Genomic DNA, 27,256 nt, shown 5'->3' with positions numbered 1-27,256 from the left:
GCCCCAGCCGCCCCACTTCGGAACGCTGTTCCGAAGCGGGGAGGGGGCGCGGGATCACCTGCCCCAGCCGCCCCACTTCGGAACGCTGTTCCGAAGCGGGGCGGGGGGCGGGAACACCTTCTGAAGGCGGGCAGGGGGCGAAAGTCTTTGTCCCCCCTGCCTGCCTTCCCAGGGGCTTTTAAATCGCCCCGGACAGCGGAGAAGTCCTCCGCTGTCGGGGCGATTTTAAAATGCCGCCCGCCAGCATTTTAAGATCGCCCGGACAGCGGAGAAGTCCTCCGCTGTCCCAGGGTTTTTTAAAATGCTGGGGGTGGGAAGAAAAGCCCTTGTCCCCCCCCCCCCCAGCCTTCAGAAGAGGTCCGGGGACAGACTGTCCCCGGACCTGGTCTGAAGGCGGTTTCCCTAGGAACGCATTAATTGATTTTCAATGCATTCCTATGGGAAACCGTGCATCGCAAGACGAAAAAACCGCAAGACGAAGAGACTTGCGGAACGAATTAATTTCGTCTTGCGAGGCACCACTGTATTTTGTTTTAATTGTTGTTGCTTCAGTTTTTTGTACACCGCTTAGAGGTATTTTTTAATATATTAAACGGCATAGAAATTAAATAATCAAAAAAGTATGCTTTGTAATTGTAAAATAAACTGGTGGGCAATCTGACCTTTTAAAAAGACCTTGCAAGACTGAATTCAGGGCACCCCTGGCCCTCAGAGCATAAGAATTACCTCATGCAAGCAGATGCAGCCTTTGAGGGAATGGTCATGGCTCAGTGGTGAAGCATCTGCACAAAGAAGACCCTTGGTTGTGTCTTTAGCATCTTTCAGCTAGGGCACGAAAAAATCTTGTTATCAACACCAGAAAGCTGCTGTGTAAAGAGCTGCCGCCCATTTTCCCCATGCATTGAGCCATGTGCAGCACCAGATCAGGGAAGAATCTTCTCTCTTAGGCTGGCCCAGGCAGGAAGGGGTATAAAGCACTTTGTTTTTCAGCTGACTCTTTTCCAAACCACAAGGTCTACCTGATTCTATCACAACTTCCCTCTGTGGTCTTGTTTGCTGGTCCAGACCCCTGGCTTGTTCCCTGGTCCAGCTTTCTGGATTGCCCTCAGGTACTGGTGGTCATGGAGTCCTGACTCTCCATGCCACTCATTGCCTGTGGTCCAGCCTTGACATGCCACTGGTCTCATAGACAGCACTGAGCTAGATGGACAAATGGTCTGACTCTGTATGAGCCAGCGTCTTACGTTCGTGGTCCCCATCACTGCACACTAGGACACAGATAGTCCTCTGTTTTCAGAAAAGAGGAAGAGCGTGGAAGAACAGTTCTTTTTGCTTCTCTAGTTGGGGAAGTACAGTAATACAGTGTGGCTGTGGAGCTTGTGCATGTGTGCTCTCTCTCTCACTCTTCCCCTTTCGCCTCTGGCAGAGACAGAGTGTGCAGATCAGGTCATTGGTCAGGGCACATTGCTTTTATAGCGGCTCCCTCAACTGTTTGCAAGTGTGTACGTGTGGGTTGGAGCTAGTGCTGCTTGCAACATCTCCTTTTCTATCTTCTGGTTTTAAGAACAGAAATGGAGAGAGCAATGAGAGCTACTTTCTTCATGCTGTAATTTCTTTCTGCGATGCAAGGTAGCCTATACTGGCTTCCAATGTATGCAGATGATCCTTGGGGGAATTACGGGTTTAATTTTCCAGGGTATTTGAATATCAACATATATAGCATGGAAGAAGTGGAAGCCAGGATGAAACCTGAAACAAAACAAGCAGTCCCTGGAGGGAAAAGTTGATGTAGCTGGCTGCTAAGTCCAGCACACCAGGGTAATTGGACCATTTGCTGAAAAGAAACTCTCAGTGTCTTCTAATGCAGAACAAAAGTATTCTAATTGGAAAGATCAAAATAGCTTGGCTGCTTGAGATCTATGTGTCAAGAATGTAAGGAAGGGGTTTGGGAACCATCTCTTTCCTGTTGCAATGTTGTCACTCTTGGCAGAAATCATAATGCATTACACATATTTATTGAAACAAATCAACCTGTCCTTTGGCTTAAGGTTTCTCAGCAGTCCATTATATGCATAAGAAGTATGCCTTTGAAAGGCATACATGTCACAGAGTTACGGGCCAGTGCACTATGTAGAGAATAAAGCATACAGTTAAAATGTGACACATGATTATATTACAGTGGACGCTCGGGTTGCGAACGTGATCCGTGTGGGATGCACGTTCGCAACCCGCAGCGGTGCGTCTGCGCACGCGCGGGTTGCAATTCGGCACTTATGCGCAACCAGCGCAACCCGGAAGTAACCCGTTCCGGTACTTCCAGGTTTTGGCAGTCCGTAACCCGAAAAACCACGGGACACGGGTGGCGCTGTGGGTAAAAGCCTCAGCGCCTAGGGCTTGCCGATCGAAAGGTCGGCGGTTCGAATCCCCGTGGCGGGGTGCGTTCCCGTTGCTCGGTCCCAGCGCCTGCCAACCTAGTAGTTCGAAAGCACCCCCAGGTGCAAGTAGATAAATAGGGACCGCTTACTGGCGGGAAGGTAAACGGTGTTTCCGTGTGCTGCGCTGGCTCGCCAGATGCAGCTTTGTCACGCTGGCCACGTGACCCGGAAGTGTCTCCGGACAGCGCTGGCCCCCGGCCTCTTGAGTGAGATGGGCGCACAACCCCAGAGTCTGTCAAGACTGGCCCGTATGGGCAGGGGTACCTTTACCTTTAACCCGAAAAAACACAACCTGAAGCATCTGTAACCCGAGGTATGACTGTATTTTAACGGCCGCTTTTGTCCGTAATTTTATGTCTGCGCGCTACAGGTGGTGATAACTTTGTGTGTGTCCAGTTGACACACAACTGCCAATGAAGGGGTCCTTTTGGACCTGGAAGAGGGCAGAATGGTGGACAGAACAGGGCAGCAGCGAGGGCATTTGTGCGCTCTGCTGACACATGCGGGGGCCAGCATGGAAGCCCCCACGCACAATGGTTGCCACCTGTATTTTATTCTCCTCCTGTTTTGTATTTTTTATGGTGGTTGAGTTATTTTGTGGCTAAGATACCTTGAATGCTATTTAGCTGAGAGGCAACATATAAACCTTTCAAATATGTTAGCCAATTAATTTGGGTGAAAATAAAACATGCTTAACTTTATCTCAGTTGCTCTCTTTCTCTCAATTATTTTCATGGTAGTTTTGTCATCATAAACCAGTTTGGCATACAGTACTTTGGTTCTTGTTTCCATGAAGGCTTCCTTTCTTAGGTATGATGATGGTTTTTTCCTTGGCGTTGAGAATATCCTCTAGTCATTGATTGTGAATATATGGTTTCCTGTGATTTAAAACTTCTACTTAAATAGTAATGAAGTGTTAATGTAAATGGGCTATAAATTAAAGTGTGTATCTATATATTGTTGTGTTAAAGAGTTATTAAATAATAGCCGCTATTTTGTTTGCTAAAAAAATATTTTGAAAAGGGCTCTGTATGCGTTGAGAAAGTGTGATGAAGAAGCTTTTGAAAGCTTGAAAGAGAATGAGTAACTAAGAGAAGAAAGGTCTCTAGGCGATGAGAACTTGCGCCAAAACAAATATATTAGTAGGTTGCCATGTCTTCTTTGATGCTACTTCATACATTCCATGCTGATCCTGGTATTGAAAACAGATTTGTGTACTAAGCCTGTTGAGACCAGAGGTTGCAAGCACTTGCAGGCTTCAGCGGTGTATCAGGCGTATGTCATTTCCTCTGCCCAGGGAGAAAGTGCTCCTACACCGAACATGGCACTAGGTTAAGCTTTTTAAGTGCTTGGCTTAATTAGCATCTCACTTGTTGACAGAATGCCAGAAATTTAATGGTGTACCTTTAATGCTTATTGATAATTTAAATCATGGTGGTTAGGGCATGGTGCTGATAATGGCAAGGATGCAGGTTTGATCCCCGTATGGGACAGCTGCATATTCCTGCATTGCAGGGGGCTGGACTAGATGATCCTCAGGGTCCCTTCCAACTATAATCCTATGATTCTATGTTGTTATTAAAACATCCTCACATTGTATATCTGAATAATCCTACTAATGTACATACAGCCATAGAAACATCAATGTATTTCAATAAGAAGTTCTTTAAAGCAAGCAGCAGTGCTAATAATACACCTTGAATTATTCCTTCCTAGGGCTATATGGAAGATACAAGGTAGATTTATTTTTTTTTGTGAGAACAGGGTGAGAGGGATTGGGGAGGGAGGGAGATGAAGTGGGGTCTTTGGATAACCAGAATTTAAATAATTGAAATGTATGACGTCATGGTCAAGGATAGCCATTTTTGTATATTATGATTTGGAATATAAGGGAGTTTTCTGCCAATTCTCTAATTGGAGAAGTAAGAGCTGAACATGTTCCTGCCTGCTTTGGCATTGTGTAGTATGGTGGTATTTCATCAAATCATAGAATGCAGATTATTATCAAATGAGTTGGCGTGATGTACTGTATTAGAACAGAAGTATGATACTAAGAATTGAAAATCATACTCTTTCTGTTTCCTTTCTTTGTTCTATAATCCCCTTTCTTAGAAAGTAAATCAAAAGGTCTTCAGTGGGTGATAGATACAACCATTGCATATCCCAAAGCTGAACCCCTAGACATCCAGACCTGGATTCTTGGCTACAGGCGACCAACAATTACACATGTACATTACAGGTAGGACAAATATGTTTGTCTTCTGTTAATTTTAAATTGAGACCTGGGAAAAATACATTAGGTACTTGTATTTTTGAATATGACTGGCTTGAAATAAATTTTTCACATTGCTTTCTTCATTTTTGGACAAGCAAATTATTTTCAATAAGGTATGCTTGTAGATAGAAGTTTCTGGGGAAAAGTGAGGTTTTTTACCTCCCAATAGCATAAGAAAGAATTCATCAATAGCATATGCAGAATTCATCATGCGAAAGGCTGGGCTGGATGAATCCCAAGCCGGAATTAAGATTGCCGGAAGAAATATCAACAACCTCAGATATGCAGATGACACAACCTTGATGGCAGAAAGTGAGGAGGAGTTAAAGAACCTTTTAATGAGGGTGAAAGAGGAGAGCGCAAAATATGGTCTGAAGCTCAACATCAAAAAAACGAAGATCATGGCCACTGGGCCCATCACCTCCTGGCAAATAGAAGGGGAAGAAATGGAGGCAGTGAGAGATTTTACTTTCTTGGGCTCCATGATCACTGCAGATGGTGACAGCAGTCACAAAATTAAAAGACACCTGCTCCTTGGGAGAAAGGCGATGGCAAACCTAGACAGCATCTTAAAAAGCAGAGACATCACCTTACCAACAAAGGTCCGTATAGTTAAAGCCATGGTTTTCCCAGTAGTGATGTATGGAAGTGAGAGCTGGACCCTAAAGAAGGCTGATCGCCGAAGAATTGATGCTTTTGAATTATGGTGCTGGAGGAGACTCTTGAGAGTCCCATGGACTGTAAGAAGATCAAACCTATCCATTCTTAAGGAAATCAGCCTTGAGTGCTCACTGGAAGGACAGATCCTGAAGCTGAGGCTCCAATACTTTGGCCACCTCATGAGAAGAGAAGACTCCCTGGAAAAGACCCTGATGTTGGGAAAGATTGAGGGCACAAGGAGAAGGGGACAACAGAGGACGAGATGGTTGGACAGCGTTCTGGAAGCTACAAACATGAGTCTGACCAAACTGCGGGAGGCAGTGAAAGACAGGAGTGCCTGGCGTGCTCTGGTCCATGGGGTCACGAAGAGTCGGACACGACTAAACGACTAAACAACAACAAGCATAAGAAAGTCAGACTATAACAGCATACTCCTTGAATTAAAGCCAGTACTTCAGTTGTGGTCAAATGTGTCTTTTGAAAACCAAAGCAAGGAAGTTGTTTCTCACTTGGCTAATAATTAGACATAGAGACCCTATCCATCCATCCATGGCGATCTTACATAACATCATACAATGTGGCTCTTGCAAATGTGGCAAACATTTACTGGGTCTGCCCATGACATCTGTAATGAAGAATGCTGAATGCCAGGTCAGTCTGCAATAAACCATGCGGATCCATGCTTTGATCATGGATGAACAGGTGTATCACCAAGACCTGCTCATCAGGTGTGACGTCAGACATCAGTCATGCACATTTGCCAAAGAAGTCTGGTTAGTCTTGCGTTCACCTGCCATATGTCCACCATGCGTTTAGATGCAAACAATAGTAGTGTTTACTACAAGACTCGCTTTCAATGTATCTACCCTGGATTTGCCACACACAGCATAAAGTGGTCCTCTGATAGTGACACAAAGCAAGTTGATAGAGGCTTTGGAAAAATTACTGAATAGTGGGGGCCAATTAAATTTAGTTTTAATGCATAAAGCCTACAACTAACAGACCACTGAGTGCAGGCTAGAGAGTGGGGGTTGAGCCCACCTTTCCACAGTGACCTATCACTAAGTCTGGCCACTAAGTTGCTTCTCTGTTGAGTTGCCTGAAATAACTTGGGAGAAATATATTTGGAAGAGGAGAAGGGTCAGCATTTACTGTTTTCTTCTGCTCTTTCTTTCTCGGGTCCAGTTTGGACAGCCATTCCTGTCTGGTTTATGAATCCAGTAACAAGTACTCCCCCCTTACCCCTTTGCTGCTTCCATCACACTCTGGCTTCGCCATGAAGATCCTGACCTGCATTAAGCCAGATTCCCCCACTTTTTGTGTGATGCAAAACTCTGCTTTAGAACAAGCCAAGATCTTCAGGCTGAAGCTGGCACACAGCGGAAGGAGAGAAGGGTTTAAGGAGGGTTATTATATTCGATACAAAAATAGTCAAGTGGGTTTATCATATTTATTTTAGAAATGCATGTTCCCCTTTTTCTTCAGTCCACTTACCGTTCCAGAGTTCAGCTCCGTAGAAAATGTTCTGCATAATTTCAGCAGAAGCCAGCTGTGCACAGTTTCAGTTGCCTGTGATACTATCAAGGAACATTTTACCCTCCCATGTAACCCCTGGAGCAGTTTTGTACTTTATATGGTGACAATTGAAAGCCATGCAGCAGTTTTTAAACATTAAAAAGGTGAACCTTCCACTTGAAGCATTAAGGGAGAGAGCTAAGACCAATGGTCAAGTCGAATCTACTGGTATGCATGCAATTGTGAATCCAGGAGACCAGGATGACAGATCAGTGGTGGAAATGCTTGGGTGGAGAAGAACATTTGAACAGAGCTGAGACCTGGCACTTCATAATCCTATTCAGTCACCTCCCAGGTCTCCCTTGAGAATGTGTATTGTATAAAACATTGCACACACAGCTGCAGCCTGTTCCTGCAAATCTTTTCAGTGTTGTGAATTAGAGTTTAAATAGCACTCAGAAATCTGCTGAAGGTAATGAAAACATAACAGTGTAGGAAGAGCGAATGAAAGGTGGAATAGCAAACAGAATCCTATTATGAAAGACTTTCTTTTTGGAGACTAAACTCAACTAGTCATTTCATGCCTTTAACTTGAAGGCCAGTGCACAGCAGTCTTACATAAGAGAAGCCAAAAGGCACTTACGTTAAAGAGCTCGCTAATGAGAGTGGAGAGCAGCTACTTTCTTGACCTTTCGATATCTTCCAGGCTTGTTGAAGCTAAAACGCAATAGCAAGATCCTGGAGAAAAAGAGAGGCTGTGATGATGTGAATGGGAATTTATTGGTGAAATGAGTAAGATAAATATTTGGTGGTTGAAGTGAGCGTGAAATTTTCCATTCAGTAAATTAACTTTTTGTGATGGGGCAATGAAATGATGTTCCTCTAGCTAGCCATCCTATTATGATATGTATAATGAAGGCTTGAGGGGGGTGCAGTTTGATCTTGTGTTCTGGAATATTTGGGGCATAGGGTTAAGTGCTATGGTGATGGCACTAAAGGATGCTCTTCCTTTGAGGACTGACCCTGGCTGTTGTGGCATAAATGATGCGGTTCTGACATTAAGGAAAACTCCTGTTTGGTGCAGAATTGCCCCCCAAACGCTCTCATTTGCGGCAGGTGGCAGGGATATACGATGTTACGATATGAATGCAACGCAGCTGCAAACCAGCTCGATGTTTACATCACATGATGAGGCTAGCTGTGGGAAAGAATCTTCCCGGAAGTTCACAGGCTGGAAAAGTCTTTGTGAAGTGTGTAATATGAGACCTTCCTGTTGCGTATGTGAAGGAAGTCTTTGCCACTTGCTTGCTGAACACTGAACTGTTCGGACATGTTTTCTGTAGTGCTGCAAAGTCAGAAATAAACAAGATGTAAAGGTGGACACGGGTGGCGCTGTGGGTAAAACCTCAGTGCCTAGGACCTGCCGATCGTATGGTCGGCGGTTCGAATCCCCGCGGTGGGGTGAGCTCCCGTCTTCCGTCCCAGCTCCTGCCCACCTAGCAGTTCGAAAGCACAATTAAGTGCAAGTAGATAAATAGGTACCGCTTTATAGCGGGAAGGTAAACGGTGTTTCCGTGTGCTGCGCTGGTGCCGGCTCGCCAGAGCAGCTTCTTCACGCTGGCCACGTGACCCGGAAGTGTCTCTGAACAGCGCTGGCCCCCGGCCTCTTAAGTGAGATGGGCGCACAACCCTAGAGTCGGACATGAGTGGCCCGTACGGGCAGGGGTATCTTTACCTTAAAGGACTTTCTGGCTATCTTCTTTCCCTGCTAGGGAAGCAAGGGGGAGAAGGGGGTGTGCATCTTCCACGCTGGGAAATGTCGCCTATTGAGATCTACCCTGGACTTGTGGGGATTGCAGCCAGGGAGGACACCGGTGAACAAGCCGGGAGCCTGAGAGAGTTGCCAGTTTCTCCCGAGGAGGCTTGTTTTCCAAAATATAGGGCCATACTAGTTGTCCGTACTTTGTTTACTAGATTGAAATTCTGAATCCAGGGAACTAGAAGGAGTTCAGGAACAGAAGGCACTGCATATGTGCAGACATGTTTTATTTACATATGAATAGAATGATAAAGGTTGAAGATACAATGGGAACTGGCCTTGAGAAAGGAGCAGAGGAAAGTTGGAGAAGAAATGTGCCAGGATAAATATACTTGATGGACGCTCCTCATTGTGAAATATGAATCGGACTGGTTTGGTACAGGGAACCAATGTTTGAATATAAGAACTTTCAGAGTCTGCATTTTGCAAAATAAAAATAAAAATGGGTGCGTTGACAAGGAGAGCTTCCTTAGTGGCTGCAATGACTGCATCTTCCTTCCTAGGGAGAACTGTTTTGCCTCCTCTTTAATAGTCTTTTACCAACAGGTGAGGACTTTTTCTTTCTTTTTTTGCTTAGACACGCCCTTGGATTGATTGCATTTGACTAATTAAGGTATAGGGACGCGGGTGGCGCTGTGGGTTAAACCACAGAGCCTAGGACTTGCCAATCAGAAGGTTGGCAGTTCAAATCCCCGCGACGGGGTGAGCTCCCGTTGCTCAGTCCCTGCTCCTGCCAACCTAGCAGTTCGAAAGCACATCAAAGTGCAAGTAGATAAATAGGTACCGCTCTGGCAGGAAGGTAAATGGCATTTCCGTGCGTTGCTCTGGTTTGCCAGAAGCAGCTTAGTCATGCTGGCCACATGACCTGGAAGCTGTACTCCCTCGGCCAATAAAGCAAGATGAGCGCTGCAACCCCAGAGTTGGTCACGACTGGACCTAATGGTCAGGGGTCCCTTTACCTTTACCTTTAATTAAGGTATTTGAAAAGAAGTGTATCTGAAGAAGTGTGCATGCACACGAAAGCTTATACCTAGAAACTTAATTGGTCTCTAAGGTGCTTAATTGGTCTCTAGGGACGCGGGTGACGCTGTGGGTAAAACCTCAGTGCCTAGGGCTTGCCGATCGTCAGGTCGGCGGTTCGAATCCCCGCGGCGGGGTGCGCTCCTGCTGCTCGGTCCCAGCACCTGCCAACCTAGCAGTTCGAAAGCACCCCCGGGTGCAAGTAGATAAATAGGGACCGCTTACTAGCGGGAAGGTAAACTGCGTTTCCGTGTGCTGCGCTGGCTCGCCAGATGCAGCTTGTCACGCTGGCCACGTGACCCGGAAGTGTCTTCGGACAGCGCTGGCCCCCGGCCTCTTAAGTGAGATGGGCGCACAACCCTAGAGTCGGACACGACTGGCCCGTACGGGCAGGGGTACCTTTACCTTTAAGGTGCTACTGGACAATTTATTATTATTTTTTATTTCGTCTGCGTCAGACCAACACAGCTACCTACCTGAATCTAAGGTATTTGACGTGTGTCCCTAAAGATTGTTGCAAGAGATGAGTCCAACAATTGGGTCACTTTTTAAAAAAGTGTAATGGGTTATGCAAACAGTTCTTCTGTGAATAGAATGAATAAATAGTGGAGAATATGCCAGGTCCTGTTCCAGAGTTCACCTGATTCACCTTACAAATGGGAAATTATTTCATATGTCTAGTGTACTGTTCTGTCTGTCTTTGAAATGCAGGATTTTTCCAATTAAAGATGTACCTGTTGAGCCTGCAGCCCTCACCATTTGGTTATATCAACGGTTCATTGAAAAGGAGGATCTTTTGTCACACTTTTACAAAACAGGTAACACTTTCTTAAGATAAAAAGCAAGCATTTTTAATACTCAGCTCCTTTCAAGCATGTTTTCACTTAATGGTCAACTAATTAGAAGCCCAGGATTAAGCTGCCCACTATCATTAGAGATGTGAAGGTGGACATTTTCTCCCAATTTTTCTGTTGGTTTGTTTTCTTGTTCTACCTCCGCCCCCACCCCCAAAATGGAAAAATTGGGAAAGCCCTATGGTTTCTCCCAATTTTCCTGGGTTTTCCCCAAGCAACCCCCTCTCTAGTTATCATCTCAGGTCTTGGGCATTACATTTCTAACGTGCCTGAATTTTGCGGAACTTTTTCTTTTTTTATATAATGTTGGCTTTATTATGTGCCTGTTAATAAATAAAATATATAGAAATGACTCTTTTAAAAAAGTATTGAATGTGCCACTTTCAGCCCAGTCCTTTACGTGTCTACTCAGAAGTAAGCCTCATTGAATTCAGTAGGGCTTTTGTTGCAGCATGAATTTTAAGATTGCAGGCATGGGATCAGCCATGCGGGTAATGCAAAAGTTGGCGTTACATATTCTCTTACTGTCTTGCTGCACTTCGTGATGCTATTGCATACGAGTCTAGATACAGAGCGGCACGAGCCTTTGGGAAGGGCAACTGGAAAATTCTCCTTCCACAGTAGCTGGAGGGCGTGTTCTGACATGTGAAGAGGGGAAAGCATAACTTGTAAACAGTGGTAATGCTGAAGTGGAGGAAGATTCCCCAGTGAGCACTGAAGCATTTTAAAACGCACGCATTATTTTAACTTCATATGCTGCTATCATGCTGCCCAAGGTAGTTCTTAACAAATGTTTACAATCTCATTCTGAAAGCCTAACCCAGGCTTCCTCAGACTCGGCCCTCCAGATGTTTTGAGACTACAATTCCCATCATCCCTGACGACAGGTCCTGCTAGCTAGGGATCATGGGAGTTGTAGGCCAAAAACATCTGGAGGGCCGAGTTTGAAGAAGCCTGGCCTAACTGATTGAGCCCTTTTTCTCTAGGAAGATCCAAGTAATCAGCTCCCCACCCTGTGCATATTAGGGAAATCTGATACCATCTGTAGCTGGAGGTTCCTTTACAAATAAATAGCTTAACCTGCCCTTTGGATCCTTTCCAACTCTACAGTTCTATGTTTCTAATTACTACATACGCCACACATCCAGTATATTAATGTGTATACAAATCTGCCAAGCCATTCTCATGCTGTCTCTTTGCAGAAATGGCGCAGCCGTTGCTTCCTTAATTTCACTTGAAATTCAGGAAAATTAAGGAGGGCCTAAGAAGAAGAACAGGGACGCGGGTGGCGCTGTGGGTTAAACCACAGAGCCTAGGGCTTGCCGATCAGAAGGTTGGCAGTTTGAATCCCCACGACGGGGTGAGCTCCCGTTGCTTGGTCCCTGCTCCTGCCAACCTAGCAGTTCGAAAGCACATCAAAGTGCAAGTAGATAAATAGGAACCGCTCCGGCGGGAAGGTAAACGGCGTTTCCGTGCACTGCTCTGGTTCGCCATAAGCAGCTTAATCATGCTGGCCACATGACCCAGAAGCTGTATGCCGGCTCCCTCGGCCAATAAAGCGAGATGAGCGCCGCAGCCCCAGAGTCAGTCACGACTGGACCTAATGGTCAGGGGTCCCTTTACCTTTACATTAAGAAGCTAAACAAATCCAAAATCCTGTAGATCCAATTCTGCCTTTTCTCCTACTGCAAAGAAGAAGAAAACACACTAGCAAAACTTAATTATGTTATGAGAAGGATTTTTAAAGTCTGGCTTGTTGAGTAACCTGTATCTTGATGAATAAGGTGCTGTTCTACATCTGCATTGCACCGAGTTCTTGTTCTATCCATGATGTGGCAACACTCTGAAAAGGCAGCTGGAATATGCAACTAACAGACTGTTCCTTCTCTTCCAGGAGCGTTCCCCCCTTTGCAGGGACAGACAGAAATTGTTTCCCGGGAGATGACCCTTAGCAATTTGTGGCTAATACTCGTACAGTTGTTTGCGTTTTTGTCAGGTGGTATGTGGTACTGCATTCTTCAGTATTTTTATCAATGCCTATTTTAAAAGGTGAATGAATGGGACCTAAGAACAAGAGGAACTTGGTACTTGACAGAGTGCATCATGTTATGTTCAAATGTGAATATACCAGGATAAAGGAACATTACTGGATGGACTTTCTCCCCCTTCGGGAATTTTAAACTCCGCTAGGAGAGAGAATCAGTAACACAGCAACCTAATGATGTATTTTAAGAACTGTCCATATTTTTAAAGGGTGTGTCTTCCTCGCACATCCACGTCAGCAAATTCGGTGTTTGAACAGGAGATACAATTATACAACCACCACAGGTGAACATCTGCAGCAAGATTGCTTTCACCGCAGGTAGTATTCAGCATTGTAGTAAAAACTCGGAATCTTCAGCAACTTTCTCTCCAGTAGCCTGTACTGCAAGTCTTGTGGTAGAGATCCCTCATCTGCACAAGCTCAAGTTGTATTGTAATTAATCATGCTGGATCTGTTTAATGTACTCTGCAGACCTGGTTATGGTATTGTGACTGCCCCATGTTACCTGTTTAGTAGAGACCTCTCTCTCTTCTTCTTCTTCTGAAAAAAAATATCTCAGTGAGATCTTGTATGGGAAAGCTAGAAAAGGAAAAGCGCTCTGCAAAAGGCATTAACTGTGTCATGAAGTATTGAAGAAATTGTGCATACCTCATTGACTCATCTGTTCTTACCATGTTTTCTGTCTTCAAATCTCTTGAGAGCATCCTCTTGTAAAGGTACTTCACATATGGCACATCACATAACCTGCTTCCCGTTTTGGTTTTACAATGCATTTTGTAAATTGGGATCTTTTTTTCTTTTTTTTTCTTTTTTGCAAAACAATTTTGAAAACGCAATACAGTGATAGAAAAGAGCATAGCTTGAAAGGAATTTAGATGCTGTCCATGACAGATTGGATTCTTGATAGCTGTTAGCAGTTCAGAAAGGTCTGTGGATTGCCATCCCTGAAGTGTGTACCTGTTGCCACAGTCTAGCCCAGATGATATGGGTGGGTGTTGTTTTTAATCTTTATAGAGGCTTTTATTTCCATTTGACACAACAGTACCTGGAACATCCATGTGAGAGTTTATGCCAAGCGCCACAATTCTTTGCTTATAGGAAAAATAAAATAAACAGTATGTCTAGTCACTGGGTAAAACGTTTGCTTTACCATCCTGAACTAATGTAAAAATTCTCTGAACCATGAAGAGCGTTATGAAATCTGCCATCTTGCTGAAAAGTGTCACTGTCATAGAAAGGGAATTTTAATTTAAGAGGCAGACTGGCACAAAAGCAGGATTTCAGGTTATAATGTTACAGTTTTATAATGGTTTTGAAGGAAAGATATTTGTTACCTATCACTCTTGGAACGTTTGGCATCCTGTCTGTATCACTATATGAAGATATATTTAAAAAGAACCATTCCTAGGAAACAGTTCCTAATTTCCACATACAGACGTGCAAACGAAGCTTGAATGACAGAATGTTGTCTTTTTATGGACTGTAAGTTTTTCTAAGAGCCAAGCCAAGCCAACAGTAGTTGTCTGTGCTAAGTTTGAGGTATATATTCTCCTGGTTCCCCCCCCCCCCAAAAAAAATCACATGAGAACCAATTTTGGTGAGTAGTATACAAAATAAAAATATAAAACCACAGCATCATCCTTTTTTCTTTTGCTTTGAGTAGGGAAGAGGGGGAATGGGAAGAGATGAATTTCCCCTAGCTCTGGGAATGAAATGTCACCTTACTGAATACAGGCGAATAGTGTTTTTAAATAATGAAATGCATTTTAGCATGGCAACATCCGCCATTCATTCTAGAAGATAACTCCGGTACATTTCACTGGAATGAGACCACCGCAGATACAAGGCAAAAAGTGGGTTTGTCGTTCAGAACTGCTTTTTGAACTTCATGCAAACTTAAGGATAAAACATAAAAATTAAATCCATTTTAAGTAAAGCACTTCTTGCAGAAGGAAGCCTTTGGGGGGGTGGGAGTGGCCAGAGTTCTTTGGTTTTTAATCCTCCTTGCCTTGTTGAGTTATAGCAAGCAGTTTGCTTCATTTGTTACGGAGTTCATTTCTGGTAATGGTGTATGTGGCTTCGATCCTGAATGACAAACATCTTGAACTGGGATGCAAAGCAGCAGCTGCTGTTTTAGTGTATAATTTATTTGGACATGCGACCTATTTTAGGAAGGGCATGATTATACTGAAAATGAAGACTTGCATCCATGGGCAAGCCAGGATTTTTTGGGGGGCAGGACTTTTGTTAGGGGAGGCAGAACCGACATGATTGGTCAGTTAAGTATTTCTATTGTTTTACTTGATGGGGGTGCATCTTCTCCCCCTGCCCCCTCTTGGCTATGCCCATGCTTGCATCTAAATGCTAGGTATGCGTTGTGCTGCTTCATCAGACTTCCTGTTTGTTCTGCTATGGCTGCATTGAATTCAGCAGAACCAAATCCAGAGTACATTTGGGGAATACAGAAGAATGGAAAGTTAGTTAACAGAACATTTTTTACATGTGTGTGTGTATATACATGAAACGCTGTATATATGCAGTAGGTTGGTCCCGTCTGTTTTTGAGTACAGTAGTTCAGTTGAAAACACCCTGTGTTAATGGTGGCTTGAGCCTTCCATTTAATACAGCATTTCCTAGTGAGTGAGGCTTCAACATAGGCATCTGGTTGGCCACTCTGAGAAGAGGATGCTGCCATTGGCCTCTTGCAGCAGGCTCTTTTGTTCTCATTAGTGGACATTGTCCTGGGTTGTCTGTCTCTTACAAAGAGGAGACAGGGGATTCATTGCCTCTTGGAATATAATGAACTTCCTCAACATCTTTTGCATCACCTAATCCCACATAAGACAGTATCTTACAATTCTGTATCCAAATTGTAGAGTTGGAAGAGACCCCGGGGGTCATCAGTTCCAATCCCCTGCAATGCAGGAATTTCAACTAGATCACACTACCGATGGCCATCCAACCTCTGCTTAAAAACCTCCAGTGAAGTCCACCAACTTCCAAGGGAGTCCGTTCCACTGTTAAACAGCTCTTACCATCAGAAAGTTCTTCCTAATAATAATAATAATTTTGTTATTTAAGTCCCACCCATCTGAGTTGCCCCAGCTACCCTGGGCAGCTTCCAACACATTTAAAAACATAATAAAACATCAGACATGTTTAGTCGGAGTCTCCTTTTTTGTAACTTTAATCCATTTGTTCGAGTCATCTAGATGAGCACCTCGCAGTTCCATCTTTGCAGCAGCTAGCTCACCTTACAATTCATGTTCCTCTTATGTATGCATACAATGAAAGAGGTGCATTTATATAATTGTATCAGAATAGCTGAAGATTGGGAAGGGACCACTAATTTGCCTTGAACTACTTCCAATAGGCACCCTTGCTTTCTCTCTGAAAAACAGTGTAGAGCCAGCTCATCCCATGCTGAAGCTTACCATACTTGTATGCCATCTTATGGGCATTAGCAGCCATGGGACATAACTTGATGCGTTGGGGTCATCATGCAAAACTCACCTGGCAATTGTGACTCTCATAACACACATACATGCATTTTTCAGCAGCGTGACTGGAGGATGTAATGTTAGAATTGACTCTGAACAATAATTATTTTATTATTTATTAAATTTGTATACTGCCTTTCATCTGTTGAATTACAACATAAAGAACACCAAGTACATGATAAAAATAAGAACAAAAACAAACACTTAATCCCTCCCTCCCACAGCACACTTAAAAGGGCATCAGATGTTAGTTGGCCAAAGGCCTGCTTGAAGAGGAACGCTTTCATCTGGCGCCAAAAGGTGTATAATGAAGGCACCAGCCGAACCTCCCTGGGGAGAGCAGTCCACGATAATGAGGGCTTCTTTGGCAAAGCCTGAATGGTGGATGTCAAATACCCACTTACAAAGCTTGTTTTACTATGGCCTGCATATTTATTTTCTATCCAGAATAGTTTGTGTAGAATAATATGCCCAACGGAACATTGTTTTAACAAATCTAACGGTTTTACATGAGACAGTTCCATTTAAGCATTATGGAACAGTAGAAAACACAAGGATAAAAATTACGATGCTTTCTCAGGTTTGATGTGGGTGTTGGAGATTCAGTTGAACCTATTCTTAGCCTTGCAAATTTGCATCAGTATGTTAACTAGGTAGTGTAAAACATCAACTGAAGAAGATTGTAAGCGTTTTGAAGGCTAACCATTTATTAACAAGAAACCATCACGGCCTTAACCGCTTTAAAGTGATGCGTGCCATTCACACAGATCCCTTCCTCCCCACTCTTTGAGTTGATAGTCACTGTTCTGCAAGCTTTCTTAACGTTTACTCATTATGCTGTTTTTAGCAAGAACTTGTTACAATTGTAAACCTTACTTTAAAGATCCAAAGGTTTTGTGGTGTTCAGGAAGCAAGACCATACTCCTTTGAAATCCAGCCAAAATATGAGGGATGTCAGGTCTGCTCTGCAAACGTGTGTTTTTGAAACTTGGTTTGTTCAGCATATGACTCACAACTGAATGTGCGAACTGCTTTTATGGAAAAGCATTGCAATGCGAAGTAATGTTAAGTGATGGCTCATTGAGAGATAGAGCATGAGTCTGTGAACTGGGCCAGTCTAATACAATTATGCAAACCATGCCTAACCTACTAACATCTACTCCACAGCTTCTTTTCATTTGAATGGGGACCCCCTTATTATATCCTAACGCTGCAGCACTTGGTGTTCTGTGCCCCAAAGCTGCCTTCCGTCCTCTTGACTGTTCAGTGCATCATCCCATCTGTCCGTAGAAAACAAGGATACCAAACAGCTGTGTGGGGCAGCAGTTAAAGCTTTGAGAATTTCCTCTAGACAAAATGTTACATGCACTTGGGACCAAAGTTAATGAATTTCTTTCTGGACTTCTCAGCGTACAGGTTGGTATGAAGGAATGGCACTGACACTTGGCCTTTGGCTGTGGATTTCTGTTTCTCCCCAAAACAGACACAGTGAAGCTTACAGCTGAAGCTACCATACTGGCGAGAGGTTGCAGGGGGAGGGGAGCCACATGAAAATGAACGTATGAAATAGCATGTTTTGCAGAGTTACATGCTTGGTTTTGCAAGGAGGGAGTTGGAAGATTAAACTGCAAGGTCATCACAATTAGTTGTGAATTGCTTTTGTTACTCTTGTACAAAACTTGTAGGTTGTCCTGTTGTATACCTGTCTGCGAAAATTCCTTAAACATATGGTGGCTTTGAGAAAGTCTATGCATTTTATTGTTATACTTCTTAAATGTCCAGTACAACCTTGCATTGAATTTCCTCCTTGATGGTGATGAAGATGATGGGGTTTGGGATGCCATATTCTTTAGTTTTGTGTAACTGTTTTTCTTCCCCTTTTATTTTATGCCATATGTGATTGGAATGATTACAGGCACCATGGTGTAAGTCTGTTAAAGGACTGGTCACATTTGGATTTTGTGCTTTGAGTTGATTTTTATTTATCAAAATAAATAACCAATCAACATTCTTCTTTTTTTATACTTCCGCAGATACCAAAAATGCTTTCCTCTTCGCAGGCAAATATATGGCATTATTGGGTTTGGAGTTTCTGTTTTCCATGTTACAGTTGCTAATAGACAAGAAAGGGAAATAATGTGCCGGGTTCATTTTGTTTCCCATAAAACATTGAATTGGTTGTGTTAATTGTTCTTGCTGCAAGTTTGTATGCGTGTTAGCTAAATATATGGTTTGTTAATTCTGCTTCCAGCTGGAATAGTTCTATTTATAGCTCTCAGGAATAGCATAGAGACTCGTCTTTTTCTGCAAGAAGGGACTGGATTGTCACCTGCCATTTTAACTCAGTCACGGTAATAACTGCATAAATGTTTGCAGAGATCTAGCGACCAATATAAAGGTATGAACATTTCAGAGTTGCTTAAGGGAAAGAAGGAGGCTGCTGCCATAACGTATCTTTGTTTGTTTGTTTGAAATGTATGCAACCACTTTAAAGAACGTTTAGCTTAAAATAAGCAATACAGGGTGCCATGGACTTACTGTCCTGTGATGCAGCGCTCTAGTAACACTAAGGCCTGGTTCAGGTTAAAAGCAACCCCACAGGGAGAAGGTGTGGCTTTGTAAGCTGGCAGAACTACTGTAGAGACACTCATTTGCAGGCGCAAAGGGCGGTTGCCTCTATAGCCGTGATTGTGCAATGGCACGACCCTTTTTGTGAGTTGCCACTGTAGCTCAGATTTGCACGTGGCTGGGCAGGGCGTGCTATAAAAACACCATCCGAGGTTGAGTCCTACGCAAACCTGGTGGAAGCCCTGGTTGTTTGCACGGAGGCGCCATTAGTCTGAATCCTTAGTCAAGCGGTGTCAATGTTTTAAGCAAAGTGGCCGTAATAGGAAAGTAGAAACAAATGGAACTCTTAGGAGCGAGCCGAAGCACATTGCGCAGTCCAAAGAACTGTGCCTTGTGGTTACTGTCTACCTCTTTGTTTCACCTCTGGATTTTGTTTGGGTTTGGATTTGTGTTCTTTGTGCTGATGATGAAAGTGTTATTTTTTAAAATCAAAACGAGGGTAGGGGGAATGAAGTTTAAAGCACTACAAGATCCAGTGCTGACCAGCCCTGTTCTGCACGTCCTTGACAAAAGCCATTGTTTTTAATTCCTAATATAAATAATGTTTGTAAAGTTCCTTCCTGCTAGGGGGAAAATATGTATTTTTAAAAGGGGGGGGGGAATCTGTCTTTTGGCTATAAGAATGTCAGCTGTATGAGCAGGTGTGATCATATCATAACATGCTGATTGGATATAAATCAATAAAGTTTATACCTCTCAGGACTCTTTGTGCTTGGTCTTTTGGGTAATCTATTAGCATGCTCTTTGGATTCCCCAGCTCCAACATGTGGGCAGAGAGAATGTGATGCACTGATTCTGGTCATGTGAATTATGTAATGTACCTTGGCCAGAAACTAACACAAATTTGTTGACTTGAGTACCAGAATGGCATTGGAAAAATAGCAAAGACCACAGTGGAAATGAGGTTAGAGGTTGCAAAGGAGTATGTTGGAAAGCATTTGCCAGACTCTACAAGCCAGTCTAGATCTAAGTACAGTGGTACCTTGGTTCTCAAACTTAATCCACTCCGGAAGCCCAAAACCAAAGCGTTCTAAAACCAAAGTGTTCCAAAACCAAGGCACACTTTCCCATAGAAAATAATACAAAATGGATTAATCCATTCCAGACTTGTAAAAACAACCCCTAAAAGAGCAATTTAACATGAATTTTACTATCTAATGAGACCATTGATCCATAAAATGAAAGCAATAAACAATGTACTGCAGTCACACAATCAGTCAGTAGCTGAACTGGGTTCCACACAGTCACACACACACCCCGCAAAAAACCCCCACACAAAATAAATAGCAAAAACAGACAGACCTAAGCATAACACTCAAAACGGAAGTGTGGCACTCAAATTGGAAGTGTAACACTCAAAACGGAGCACGTTCAGCTTCCGAAAAAAGTCTGCAAACCGGAACACACACTTCCGGGTTTGCAGTGTTTGGGTTCCAAGTTGTCCGAGTACCAAGGCATTTGAGAAGCAAGGTACCACTGTACATCAGAAATGGAGAAAGCTACTAGGAGGGGCATTCACTTTCGTTTTTACACCACTGCTAAAGGTTTTGCTGGGTGTGTACTCAAACATGTTTGTAGATGATCAGTGTTCTAAAATAACAGGTTCAGGAAGGGGACAGGGAAACTCCCATGCTGATCACTGTCACTCCTCATGGACTAGAAAGAAGGATTAGCACTCGTGAGTTACCATAATACCAAAACAGCAACAATAGGTCAATGGCAATGCTGCTTAATTTCCTGTTTCCCTTTTAAAGGTACCCCTGCCCGTACGGGCCAGTCTTGCCAGACTCTAGGGTTGTGCGCTCATCTCACTCTATAGGCCGGGAGCCAGCGCTGTCTGCAGACATTCCGGGTCACGTGGCCAGCGTGACATCGCTGCTCTGGCGAGCCAGAGCCGCACACGGAAACGCCGTTTACCTTCCCGCTAGTAAGCGGTCCCTATTTATCTACTTGCACCCGGGGGTGCTTTCGAACTGCTAGGTTGGCAGGCGCTGGGACCGAACGACGGGAGCGCACCGCGCCGCGGGGATTCGAACCGCCGACCTTTCGATCGGCAAGCCCTAGGCGCTGAGGCTTTTACCCACAGCGCCACCCGCGTCCCTGTTTCCCTTTTACTGCCACCCATTTTTTGAGAGACCAGGTCTGCAACCCCTGAATAGCTGGTCTACTGTAGATGCAATGCAATTCTAAGTGCATAGATGTGCCAAACGAAACAAAGGGGGGGGGGCATATTTATATCTTGACAGTCTGAGAAATTTGTTGTGTTCCTTTGTAGCCAGTTGTATCCTTGAGCCATTCCCTCAAAGCTCTGCAAATAGGTGTCCTGGTTGTAACAGAGCAGGGGGGATTCTGCACTGTTGTTATTTTTGGGTGAGATTCAGTCACAGCACCAACAAAATCAGGTTGCACAACTAAAGCTGTTTTGGCACACTTGCACAACAAACTTGCTTCCCCCCCCCAAAAAAAAAATTCAGACACTTTGAAATTAGGAAAGCAATGGGACATTGCATCTGGAATGTGTGGGATAACACTTACTGGACGGAAGAAGAGTTTATCACTGCCCTAAGGAGTCTCAAAAGGGACGCGGGTGGCGCTGTGGGTTAAACCACAGAGCCTAGGACTTGCCGATCAGAAGGTCGGCAGTTCGAATCCCCGCGACGGGGTGAGCTCCCGTTCCTCGGTCCCTGCTCCTGCCAACCTAGCAGTTTGAAAGCACGTCAAAGTGTAAGTAGATAAATAGGTACCGCTCCGACGGGAAGGTAAATGGCGTTTCCCTGTGCTGCTCTGGTTCGCCAGAAGCGGCATAGTCATGCTGGCCACATGACCCGGAAGCTGTACACTGACTTCCTTGGCCAATAAAGTGAGATGAGCGCTGCAACCCCAGAGTCGGTCATGACTGGACCTAATGGTCAGGGGTCCCTTTAACTTTACCTAAGGAGTCTCAAAGCGGCTAACAATCTCCTTTCCCTTCTTCCCCCACAACAAACACTCTGTAAGGTGAGTGGGGCTGAGAGACTTCAAATAAGTGTGACTAGTCCAAGGTCACCCAGCAGCTGCAAGTGGAGAAGGGAAGCGAACCCGGTTCACCAGATTACGAGTCCACTGCTCTTAACCACACACTACACTGGCTCTCAGAACATCATATAATCTCCCCGCCAGCTAATCCAAAGGCATGCTTAATAAATATCAGGTGCTGCTGAACCTCCCTACAAAGTTTGTGTAAACATATCAGGATTAATGCTCAATAAACTGTATGGAAATGACCAATGTGCCTATTTTGGAGTGGGGCTTCTGGGTGTTATTACCCTCAACAAGAGAGGGTGAGATTCTTATTTAATGAATGATGGCGGCATCCAGTGCAAGGTAGAAGAATACATGGAGAATAAGTGGTTGAAATGTTAAATATTTTAAAGCATTAAGTCTTTTAGCTCAGCCTTTTTGATGTGATAGGAAGGACAAACCTAATGCAAAACTTGAGTGTTCGTTAAAGGTACATGCAGCAAAGTCAGGAGACCAGGCGGAATAATTAGCACCAACGCTGACTTAACAGAGTCACATGCTTCTTGCTGTTTATGCAAGTATGCATTTAAGGAGTTTAGGTAGCACATTCATCTATTTTTATCATCTATGTTTTATTCAGAAGTTAAATGTAAAGCTGCAAACGATAAAGAAGCTCATTTTCAATTAGGCTGCATGTGGTTTCAAAAACGAGATATATGTAGCATGTGAAAATGCCATACAATACTATCAAGTGCCAATTCCAAGACTCAAACTGAGGGTTACTTTCTTTCTTTCTTTTTACAATTCTCTTTATTTTTGTAAACTGTGTAACAGTTGTCTTTAAAAAAATAATAAGCAATAGGAATTATGGGGTCATTGGGGATTACATCCAGATTGCTTGCTTATTTACGGTATTTACTAGCAATGTTATACTAGGCATTGCTGATGAAATTCCAGGAAACCAAGCCATCAGGGCAATTTTGAAATCTGTGGTTAAAATCAATGCAGTTTTGAAAGGTCCATTCCACCACCTTGATTCAGACCAGCATCCAACTCTGTTCAAAGCTAGATGAAAATCTGCTCCCTCATCTGATACACAAACAACTTCTCAAAATATAGAGTAGATTATTGTGTTTACACTCCACCTTTCCTCCAATAAAAGGCATTGGATCGAGAGACTGTATGGCCAAAGTTCACCCAGTGAGCTATTTGGCCGAATGGAGAGTTGAACGCTGTGGTTTCCCAAGACCTATTCAAACACTTTAACCATTACATTACACAGACTCAACACCGTGGTTGTCCTGGCGAATGGTGCAAGGTACAAGTTCTTTTTCATTCTGGATTCAACATTTAAATATTTGTATATTGCCCAATATTGGAGCTGCCAGCTGATTTCCTCATCCTTTTCTGTAAACAGATAAAGGGTGGTCAAGCTGTCAAACAGTCTGGAAGCCTCAGTCAGAAGATGGCTTTTTCCTATAGCTGTTTTCTTCTGCTTTTTAAAATCTTCAGAGTGTATGAAAACATGAGTTGACCACAATGCGTGGAATATGGCATGAGGTGTTCTGTTTTTGCTCTGGGCACACCAGCTACAAATATAATGCATAAGTGTCTTTCCATATTTTCTATAAGGCCCCCTCTGTACAATGTTAAAGGTGTCTGCAAAAGGAGATAAATTGCAGTTGACATCAGTGCTACACTTACCATAACAGTATTGGAGTCATATTTGAGCATGCTCAGAAGAGTTGCAATTTGGGGGTTATGGCAAATACCTCTACACTATCTGGAATGAAGAAATACAAGCTCCCTTGATTCCCATTCTGAGATGTTCTATTTCTCAATGGGGAAAAGGGGTTGTACAGGAGGGAGTGCATGCCCAGCCCAGCCCCATATCGTAGAAAGGGGAGCATACAGATTTGTTTCCCTTCTGTATTCTAAGGAGGCAGCAATGGCTGGTGCCCATTGGGTGGAAGGCGGAGAGACCCACAATAGTCAGAGCCAATAACAGGCAGACCGAATTAACTCCAGTTTTGTCCCCATCTTTCTCTCTGCTGAGCTTAAAAAGGGAAACACTGGTGCTGCTGTATGTAGGTTTTATTTTATTTGTTTTTATCTTATATTTTGGAAATGTACATCCAGTTTTCCCCCTTAAATTTTTTTGGGGGGGCCCAAGAGAGGGGCCCCCTAAGCTATAGCTTGTTTAGCTTATATGTAAATTCGGCACTGGGTGGGACAATGATGAATGGTCAGAGGGAAAAGAGACAGCAGACTCCGAGGTGGTGGCGGTGGAAGCTGAGAGGCAACAGGGTTTAGTGAGCAGGAAGAGGCTGTGGCAGAGAGCAGTTCAGACTCAGGCTAGAGGGGAGAGGGGCCAGGAGACAGAGATGAGGCAGGCTGCTGAAGAATCCAGTGAGTCTCCCCCTCCTGCTGTGACCAGCTCCTCTCCTCTCTAGTCTCCTAGAACTCACAGAGAAATGAAACAAGCAGAGAGAAGAAGGGTGGTTGTGTGCAGACACAGCCTGAGACTGCATGGAAAAGACCCAGAAGATGAGGAGTCCTAGTGGACACTGGGAAGGTGGGAACCTTGCAACTGCTTCCTTTGGGCAAGACTGCCTAGAAAGTGTTGCTGAGACTATTAGCTCTGAGCTGTGGTCTGTTTCCTTTAATAAAGATTTGACTGCACTGGGCCTTGGGTGATTTATTGTTTCTGTTGTGGACCTACGCCTGAGTCCAGCCCTCTAGGGCTGGCTCCCTAAAGCTGAACAGGAAAAGTTATTCATGGTTTAGCCCTGAACAGCTGCCCCCCACTCCAGTATCAGCTGAACTAGAAGAAAAGTCAAAGCAGGGTAACTGACACCAGAAGCTGACATACCCTGTGCTTTGGCAAGAACACTTGGATCTTGAAAACATGGATCCCAGATGGTTTCGGGATATTGAAGCTGACCTTTTATTTTCTGAAGATTAACATGTTAATATCTTTTTTCCTTCTTCAACTGTTACTTGGAAAGGAAATAAAGGAGCAGAAAATGAAATAGCTGTACTTCCAGGGCCATTTTAATTTTAAAAATGAAGCATCATGCCCTTGCCATAGCTAGTTGGAGAAGAATCAATTATGTGAAGTCAACAGATAGATGCAAATTTGCTTTATTATTTACATTGTGGGGTGATGAACTGTGCTCTCCTTGTGTCTCTGGACTCCAAATCCCATCAGCCCCAGCAAGCCTGGCCAATGCTCAGAAGTTGCAATACGACATCTGAAATCTTCAATGTGCTCAACTTTGGCTGGCTCATTCTTAGAGAACTGCTTCAGCCGAAGGCACCAGAGTGTCTGGATTTGTTCATTTCTGCTGTTTTTATATAATACACGTCAACCTTGAAAACACCAGCCTCTCTCTTGACATCAAGAGGGGTGGGGGGAGGGCAGGAGGCATATCACATCTCTAGATAGAGCTAATTAAATAAGAACCTTTTATTACCATGAAACTTCGCAGATAATTTCATTACCTGCTGTGGGGAGAGAGGGTGAAATTAGAATGTGGAGGAGATGCATTCTCCATTTTCATCTTTATGAGACTTCATCTTATGGCCAGCTTCAAACACAATTGTAAACTTGTTCGTTTCATAGCAGATAAGCCCAACTGTGGCTGTTCTGTCTGTCTCATAATAATGTATAATAGTTCCCAACAGGCTGGATTACTGCCATGCGCTCTCTGTGGGACCTTGGGCCTGATTTGGATGCTTCAGATGGTGCAGAATGTGGCAGCCAGACTGTGGCCAATGGGGGCGTCAGAGCATGTGACCCCATTGTTAAAACTGCGTGCTGCCTGCCCATCTATTACCAAAGCAGGTTCAAGGTCCTTGTAGTAATTTACAAAGCCCTGAACAACTTAGGTCCAGGGTACCTCAATGGACCATCTGAACCCTTACATTCCAGCTCAGTCACAGAGGAGCATCATGGGTTGTTCCCCAAGTTGGTGAGGCTCATTTGACAACAACAACAAAACTAAGCATTTAAGTTTCATTGGCTCGGTATTGTGGAATACTCTGACAACAGAGATTCAGCAAGCACCTTTCGTTCCAACTTTTAAATGCCCACTGAAAAGTTTTCTATGCCTTCGGGCTTATCCAGGCAACTAAGAACACAACAGTTAGCTGATTTCTGATTTTAACATTTTATATAGTTTTATGTACAACAGTTGTAAGCCACTATGGTTTGTTTTGGTTTGTTTTTTTTTTTTAAAAAAAGAATAATGGTCTATCAGTATTTTTATAAATAAAATTAATAAATGAGCATTGTGTCACGATTGACTGTGTACAAGTAGCAAATCCCAGGATGGTGCTGTGCAGCTAGAACATTTAAGTTGCTCTTAGAGATGCTTGGGTCAAACAATGTTAAATTTGACTCTCAAAAAGATTCACGATTATAGAGAACTCCAATCACTGCACTGGAGAACAAAATGATAACACTGTACTAGCATTTATTTATTTTTTGCCTTGTAGCCACAGTTCAACTTTCCGATAGTCAAAGTCCAATATATTGAGCCAATGCATGACCTTGCACCTCTTGCATACCTTGAACATACTTGGCAGCCAGAAAACCTTTGGAGCCATGCCCACAACACAACAACACTGAACAGTGGGTGGCATGCTTTCGGTGCACAGACAAGATAATATAATTACAGTACTGGATTTTATATAAATGGGACACAGCTGATGACCGTAATAAACCTCTCTGTATATTAGTAGCCCTCAGGGCTGCACTGAACGTTCTCCCATTTCATATTTCAGGTTGGAAGTAGTGCTTTCGGAGTTTCCCTCCCCAACCCTCCAATTTATAACTTTTTCTTGAATCTCTGTGCTGCTGTTTTCCAATATCCGCTGCTGTACCAGCAACTTTTCCTCCTTTCCTGGGCTGTGATGAGCAAGTTCCTGTCATCATCTTAATTTGGAATGTGCTCGGTTAAAATGTCTTATTTAAAATAATAAAAAAACCATCAGAAAACATTGCGTCTTTTTGCTAATTAGCATCTTAATTTTTTATGCTCCCCCAGCCATCTGAGGCAGCTGCAGAGGCACCTCATGGTGCCCTAGATTCAGGCCCATGGGCCAATTCCAAGTTGCCTGGGAAGAGGTATTTCTTGTTAAACCATAGAACCACAGATTGTTAGAGTTGGAAGGGACCACAAGGGTCATCAAGTCCAACCCCCTGCAATGCAGGACTCTTTCGCTCAATGTGAGGCTCAAACCCACAACCCTGAGATTAAGAGTCTCATACTCTACTGACTGAGCTATCCCAGCTCTAAACCACTCCAGGAATTATCGCTCTGGGAGAGGAGGACTTGTCTCCTAACAACCGTCAGCACCCTTAGCAAACTACTGATCCCATAATTATTTGGGGGGAAACCATGACTGTTAAAGCAGTATTGAGGTGCTTTCAGTATATGGTGTGAAGGGTTTTAACTTATAGCACCTCTTTTGCAAGGTACGACATTACATTGATGCAGGG

The 27,256-nt window shown here is 43.6% G+C and overlaps 1 protein-coding gene across 2 annotated transcripts in view; it reads left to right on the top strand.

Annotated features, from left to right (window-relative positions):
• The window catches only part of LPGAT1 (lysophosphatidylglycerol acyltransferase 1), a 64,768-nt gene extending 45,316 nt beyond the window's left edge, over positions 1 to 19,452 (top strand). For both annotated transcript variants that reach the window (XM_028724706.2, XM_077925561.1), the window contains exons 6-8: positions 4,548 to 4,674; positions 10,436 to 10,542; positions 12,473 to 19,452. In XM_028724706.2, coding sequence (XP_028580539.1) covers positions 4,548 to 4,674; positions 10,436 to 10,542; positions 12,473 to 12,624 — 386 coding nt within the window. In that variant the 3' untranslated portion in view covers positions 12,625 to 19,452. The remainder of the gene's footprint in view (positions 1 to 4,547; positions 4,675 to 10,435; positions 10,543 to 12,472) is intronic.
• The last annotated feature ends 7,804 nt before the right edge of the window (positions 19,453 to 27,256 follow it).

The sequence above is a fragment of the Podarcis muralis genome, chromosome 3 (genome assembly GCF_964188315.1).
Source record: "Podarcis muralis chromosome 3, rPodMur119.hap1.1, whole genome shotgun sequence".
NCBI lineage: Eukaryota > Metazoa > Chordata > Lepidosauria > Squamata > Lacertidae > Podarcis > Podarcis muralis.
The sequence above is the reverse complement of the archived record's forward strand: the minus strand, read 5'-3'. Positions and strand labels throughout refer to the sequence as shown.